The 7,393-nt window shown below is 40.5% G+C and overlaps 1 protein-coding gene across 1 annotated transcript; it reads left to right on the top strand.

Annotated features, from left to right (window-relative positions):
* The first annotated feature begins 545 nt into the window (after nt 1-545).
* On the top strand, nt 546-5,950 carry LOC133912742 (probable esterase D14L). The gene is made up of 2 exons (XM_062355630.1): nt 546-1,166; nt 5,263-5,950. Exons 1-2 carry the CDS (start codon nt 796-798, stop codon nt 5,705-5,707), a joined length of 816 nt encoding a protein of 271 aa, XP_062211614.1. The 5' UTR covers nt 546-795; the 3' UTR covers nt 5,708-5,950.
* The last annotated feature ends 1,443 nt before the right edge of the window (nt 5,951-7,393 follow it).

Here is a 7,393-nt window from a genome sequence, read left to right as displayed (position 1 = left end):
AACGGACTTCGTACGAGAGAGTTATACCCGCTTTATTAACGTGCTGTCCTGTGACTCTACCGCGACCACAACTAGAGCTTAGTCTCGAGTCTGAGTAGACTTGGCTTTCGATGGGTGATGTCCGAAAAAGGTTGTCGTGCTTCTTCCACGTTCATAAGTAATAAAACATCACAAGAATTTAGTATGAATCAATCTAAGGAAGCATGAACAGCGAGAAATTAGTTCACTTAGTGGTCTAATTATCATGCACGTGCTCTTGTAATTGGATTTTATATGATTTAAAAATTATTAACGGTATTGATCGTATCCGAAGGAGCCACGGACTCATCAAAGAGTGCTTCAGAAAATTCCAACACTATTTTAGTAAAGATACATTTGCCCAGCAACAATGCTTTCCCCCATCTATAAGCATGCGTTTGCAATTTCCAAACTCTTGGAGGACGTAGATGCTACTAGTACACAAATTTCTTTTTTCTATGGCTACTAGTACGCAATTTCCACTTAACTAAGTGGCCAATTGGAACCCAGACCAGCTAACGAACCAACGATCCGTTGCGCCACCTGGCCACCAAACGTCCCCGGCTGTCGACCAAGAACCGAGAGTCTTCCCCTCTTCCCCTCCCCGACCGCAACCGACAGGGCAGATTCCGATCCACGCCCTCCGCCTTAAAACGCCCACCATTCATCCGTTTCCCACTGTCCGTCTGCCTCCCCGTCTCTGACCTCCTCTCCCCTCTCTCCCCTCCCCTCCCCGTGAGCTCGAACAAGAGAGGCCGACCATTTCCAAAACAATCCATGGGGATCGTGGAGGAGGCGCACAACTTGCGGGTAGTGGGCGACGGGAAGCGCGGGGTGATCGTGCTGGCTCACGGGTTCGGCACAGACCAGTCCGTGTGGAAGCACCTGGTGCCGCACCTCGTCACCGACTACCGCGTTGTGCTGTTCGACACCATGGGCGCCGGCCCCACCAACCCGGACTACTTCGACTTCGCGCGCTACGCCACGCTCGAGGGTTACGCGCTCGACCTCCTCGCCATCCTCCAGGAGATCGGCGTCGAGTCCTGCATCTACGTCGGACACTCCGTCTCCGCCGTCATCGGCGCGCTCGCCTCCATCTCCAGGCCCGACCTCTTCACCAAGCTCGTGCTACTCTCCGCGTCCCCTAGGTAATTTCAATTTCACCTCCTTGCTTGCTTGCTTAGTTGTTTTAATTCCCCCTCTCTAGTTAGTTATTACGACAAATTACTTCCTAGTACCTGAGTTCCATGCTGTACACATGTGTGCCGTTGCGTTATATGAATTGAGGAATTGACTGCTGGGAGCTCTTGGTTTAGTGGCTACGCTTTAATTTTGGGGAATTGACTTCTGGGAGCTCTTGGCTCCTGGATATGCTTTAATTTCGGTGAATTGAGTTAAGAGCTCCCCCACAGCCTGCATGGCAGCAAGGAGGGTTACCTCATGAATGAAAGTTTTGGATTTGAGCGCAGATTTGCGGCTTGTCGTTATGAAGGAAAGTTACATGTGAAGATCTTCGTTCAAATGATCGACTCTTGCCATTGCACTGAATTCTTTTTGGTACCGTCAATTGTCATGATGCTATTTCAACATAAGGATGGCATATTGGACTCAGCCTTTCCATGCCTGGGTGGCTAAGATGTAGTCCTACACATGGCCTAAGTGGTGAGAGCACTTTATGGATGATAGTGATCTAGCCATCTGTAAGTTGATGTGAGATCTTAATTTGGTTATGGAGAGGAGTTGAGTGTTGAGTTGTTGGATCTTTTAAATTAAATAGGTGAGTTGAGAAGGAAATAGGGCCATACTACTATAACTGCGATGCAAGATGGCATACTCAATTTATGCAAGGTTATTGTTGCATCTGGCTATCTAACTGCATGCTTTTGGCTCTAGTGACATGCCAATTCCATTTTGGAAAGAATGTTAAACAAAGCAGGTAACAGGTGGTTACCGTATTTGGCGTATTCTGCTGTAGGTAGCACAAACTACAAACTGTTCAGTTTCGGGGATGTTTTTGCTAAAACTGATATTGATTAGAGACCAATAGGTTCAAGGTGGAGTTAATATGAAAAACTGGCAGTCCTCCAAAAAATTAGCTTGTAATCAGAATCACGGTGTTACCAAAGATATATATATATCTCTGTGTGTGTGTTTTTCGAAACCTGGCTTCCCTGCAAAACTCAACTTGGAGATACTCTTATAGATATTAATAACTTTTTTAGAAGGATAAAAAATTATGCGTCCATACTGTAACTAGTAATATCAAAGATGATCCAATTAGGTGCATCTTGTGAAAACATGTGCAGTCGACCCTTGCTTGACTATGTTATTCACCTTGAACTGTAGAGGGCATCTGGATCACTACTATCACATTTATTGTGCTAATAATTTCCTACTGAAGATTTGAATCAAAGAACAAACAAAAAGGATAACTACTGTCACATTTATTGTGCTTATAATTTCCTATCGAAGATTTGAATCAAAGAATAAGCAGACACAGGACCAGGAAAATGCCATGTTATGCATATCTGGTCCTTCAAACATGTTTTTTCCCAACTTAAGTATCCATTTTTGAGTTTTCTTATGGCTAGGAGTTATTAAATATTTTTGCCTTAATATGGTGAAAGTGTTATGCCCCAAATGGCCTTAATCTTGCTTTGTTGGTGTTACCTTTCTAGAAACCTACAAAAGCTGTGTCTTGCTGGGAACCATAATGAGCTGCAAAAGGTGGAATACTGCAGCCTCCACAAATATGACTACTCTGAGACATAGTTGTAGAATTCGAGGGTCCCCTCAATTGTAGCTGGATATTCGGTCGGTTCTAGTGTACATACTAGATCAAGATACCTGCTGGAGCAGGACTGAAGCTTGGTGTACAATGTATATAGATTAATGGAGTAGTGCTCTTTAAGGGAGCTATCGGGGTTTATTGGATCACAGAACACTGGATCGGGTTATCTTAGTTTTTGATGAATCACTAATGCTGAACGTGCTTCTGAATACAGTAGTTGCATGGCATGTGCACTACTACAGGTACTCGGGACAGTAATATGAAGAAGAGACTTTACTGTCGTGAACCCTTTCTGAATCCTGATTCAGTGCATTGTTAGTTGTAATAAAACTTATAAAATGTGTTCAAACTGCCTAATCTTGTGGATGCCTCCGCACAACAACGTTGACCATAAGCTACCAGGAAATAAAATGGTATCTGCTATCCATTCTAACTGCAATACTAGCCACAAACTATTAGGAGAATAAACCCAAAACTTATCTCAATGCTGTATGCTCATCGTTGTATAGTTGCTGAAGCAATAAACCTGGACATTGTGCTGGCCAAATATGAGCTTGTGTTTGAATTTCAAAGAAGCTATAGATGCTATAATTCGAAAATGAAGACAAGGGCTTCCTAATGGTCGTTGTATATGATCCCGTTTGGCATTGAATTTGATGAATCAGATGCAAAAGTTATGCCTTTGATGAATAAATAGAAAAGAGGGACAACTGTTTATGTAGTGCAATTTGGGGTTTTCTTACAAAATCTTTCTTGATGGCAAGGGGGGGCAATTGGAAAGGTAGCAAAAGGATGGATCAAAGGGAATCTTTTATGATAATATTTCGTAACTCTTGAGATACAATGCACAAAATACATATATACTTAAAACATAGATATTTTATGTCTCAAGACGAAAATTAGTCCTGCTTAAGATTTGATGGAACTTAATATTAAACAGTAATATTACAAACAAATTATGAAATCAGAACTTGTTACGTTCTTGGAAGTATCACTTGAGTCATCAATTTTGTCTGTATGTTTGCATTATTATTATTATTTATGTTTCCTTGATTCCTCAATATAACAATAGAGTAGCGCTATCAGGGCAAAAAATCAGCTTAATAAGTCATCAGGTTCTCTTAAATCCTCTTACGCTACTGAGTTTTCTTCACATAGTGGTTGAATTGGGAAAATCATATGGGCTAGGTCTGTGATCTAAGTTGAACTTGCAGACTGTCATGTGCAAGTGCGTGTAACGAAAGAACAAGATAGTCAATATGTACACTTGGTATTATTGATGTTTGAAGTTCTTCTCATGTGTAGAGCAATAACTGGATCTTTTTGTTATGCCCTCTTAGTCTCATGTCCCATTTTTCTGAACAACCACTATTAATCTTTTCCTTTAATCTTTTATTGTTTTTCTCTCAAATAGAGACAGTGATTTGTTGAGAGAAGAGATATAAACAACTTGGGACGAGTAAAGCTCACTAAATTTACACTCTTAACAAACTTTTAGGTGGTTGTTTCTAGCTGATCCATGTATCATGGTTCATATTCCAGATTTTGTGTCAACAATAGATATAAAACCTCTATGATTGTTTTCAAGGCCTTGTATTTGGATTAAGGAACCTGGGCTTACTGTCTAATTGAGTGAAATGTCATGTTGCATCTAATCAACGTGCCATGCCCCCTTTTGCCTACTAAATTGGGTTACATCTGCCTTGAATCACTTATACATTTGTAGTTCCAACAGTTTAGTTTTCAAAATCGAGACTGAGTGACATAAATGTGCAAGCATAGGGTCTAAATTACATTTTTTTCTTTCTTGCAGAAACTGGATGCGAGACTTGATTTGACTTGACTCGTGTCAAATTTTTGCAAATGTCCTAGGTGTCATTTCCTAAAGTTACCCAGAGCTGATCATGTTGAAGTCTTGGAGTAAAATTCAGATCATAGTGAAGCATGGACATTTGATTTGTAAATTAAAATCACAGTGCACTAGAGTAACCCCTCTTTATATGATTATTTGATGCCAGTGTTATGTCGAACAAGCTAGGTTAGAGTGGCATTTAATCACCTTTATGTCTCTTCGCAAAAATAAATAAATAATGATAATCACCTTTTTGTCACGAGTCACAACTTCATGTGAATCTTCCTTAGATAAGTCAAACTTAGAAGTGGATTTCACTTCTTTAAATGATGCATCCTCTTGGATGAGAAGATGGATGCTAGTGTGGTGGACCTCATTTGAATTCTGCAGTTCATCTTCTATGTCAAATGCAATTGAAGACCATATTTGTCATGCTGAATATCTACATACTATCCATGTTTTATGTCTCAGGACTTTATTCCTCCAATCAGTGGTTGAGTTCTTCAAGTATCTATTATTCTATTTCTTTTCTAGTTTTGTTACATATTAACTGCATTTTGTATTTACTCTTACCAATTCAGTTCTGTATTCGACCAAATAGGTACCTCAATGAGGTGGACTACTATGGAGGGTTTGAGCAAGACGAGCTTGATGAGCTCTTTGAGGCGATGCGATCAAACTACAAGGCCTGGTGCTCAGGTTTTGCACCACTCTGTGTTGGAGGAGACATGGAATCAGTGGCAGTTCAGGAGTTTAGCCGGACACTCTTCAATATACGTCCAGACATTGCACTTAGTGTTGCCCAGACGATCTTCCAGAGCGATGTGCGCAGCCTCCTCCCGCTCGTTAGTATTCCATGCCACATTGTTCAGAGCACCAAGGATCTCGCAGTGCCAGTTGTTGTCTCTGAGTACCTGCACAAGCACCTTGGTGGCGACTCAATAGTCGAGGTGATGCCCTCTGAAGGCCATCTCCCCCAGCTTAGCTCTCCAGACATCGTCATCCCTGTCTTGCTCCGACATATTCATTATGACATTGCAGTCTAGGTTGGGCAATCGTTCTTCCAAGAATATGTGCATTTGAAGGTATCTATTGCCAGTATGTGTATCTCACTTAAGTGTCAATGTAGGATCGCATCTATTGATGGTTTAGTAAGATTCCCAAGGTGTTATAAATTGTAGGCGGTGGAAATTGTAGTATATATGTCCATGTAATCCATTGGCCGTCTAATGTGCACTACTATGTTCGATGCTTTGATATCATAAGTCCTTCAGACACTCTTAATTTCATTTTGTGGTTTTGCCACTTAACTGAAACTGCTACCCTGTTGTATAAGTTGGCGTCAATGATCATTTCAGTCTAGAGGATGTGTCTATATAATTCTACCGTTCTTTCCGAAGAAGGCAGATTGGATAAAATTAATTGCAAAGTTATTCGATAAAATTGTATGTAACTTGGTTGAAATTTGGTTGTGATTGATCGCTGTGATTCGAGAGGTTGCTTCCTAAATACTGAAGTTACAAGAACCAATTCTATTTCTGAAATACAATCTTGTTTCCCAGTTTTACCTTTTTTATTTTGGTCTCACTAGCAGACCATCTACACGTGTGGTCACAGATTATCGATAAAGGTTAATGTTGTCAAGATAAATTTATTTTCTATCATTCATGTGATTGCAATTCGCAGAGTATTATTGGGAAGTAATGTCTTCGCTCTGATTCTCAATTGGTTCAGTTCACGAGTTTCGTCTGAACTATAACTCGTCTGCAAATTTGTAGACATCATTTCTGAAAGAGAAATGGTGCTTGTTTTATCCGTTGAATTTGGGGCCCTATACAGGTCCATTAATATTTCAAGTGTTCTTCAGCTGACCTCTGCTTTCATAAGTATTCGAGAGCCATTGATTCATGGGACTACGCTATTCATAACTTTTAAATCTGTTTAAAAGTACTTGTTTTCTTTATATTGTTTAGAGTTTGTCTAGTAATTTGGAGAATTTAATTACTTGTATATCTGTACAACATCATCACTAGTTTTAATTAGACAATTGAGATCTATCTCTTGTAAAGCGTTTGGCTTTTCTATCTTGAGTTTTTCTTAACCTTCATCTTGGAGGATTTAAACAAAAGTATTGTTCTAGTCAAAGGACTGCAAACTCTCACAAAAAAAAAAACAGAAAAAAAAGAGAAGGCACGTCTTGGCCAAACCAACCAACCATACCTTAACCATTTCAAATAACGCATAAACTTGTAGTGGAATGGTACGCTACGCTAGCGCAAATACAAAATTTCTAACATGTTTGTCCAGAAAATCATGCGGTAGGAGATCATGTATCTTTATCATTAAATGTGCAGTGCAGTGGAAAAGCGTTGAAACAGGCCGGTCAATTGATGTGTGTATCGGTGTAGAGAAAGTAGTCAATCTCATCATGAATTGAACTTCTCGCATCCTTGTTGCCGTTCAGCACCGCAACAACATCTCTATGGTATCCACAGGTGCAAGGGTCAAACATCATGCATCGGAGTGCTAGCACCACACGCTCGGCTTGGGACCCGTGGGGACGTCGAGTGGATGTGACAGCTAGAGATTCGAGGTGGTGGAATTAGTCTCGCCTACAGCCCTCATGCCTCAACTTATATATATCTCACTAATGGGTTGTCACATAGAAACCCATTAGGGTTCTAATACCCCACGAATCATTATCCGTAAATCCTAGATTGTCTCTAGTGTAT

This window comes from Phragmites australis, chromosome 3 (genome assembly GCF_958298935.1).
Source record: "Phragmites australis chromosome 3, lpPhrAust1.1, whole genome shotgun sequence".
NCBI lineage: Eukaryota > Viridiplantae > Streptophyta > Magnoliopsida > Poales > Poaceae > Phragmites > Phragmites australis.
Note: the sequence above shows the minus strand (reverse complement) of the source record. Positions and strands in the feature narration are given on the sequence as shown.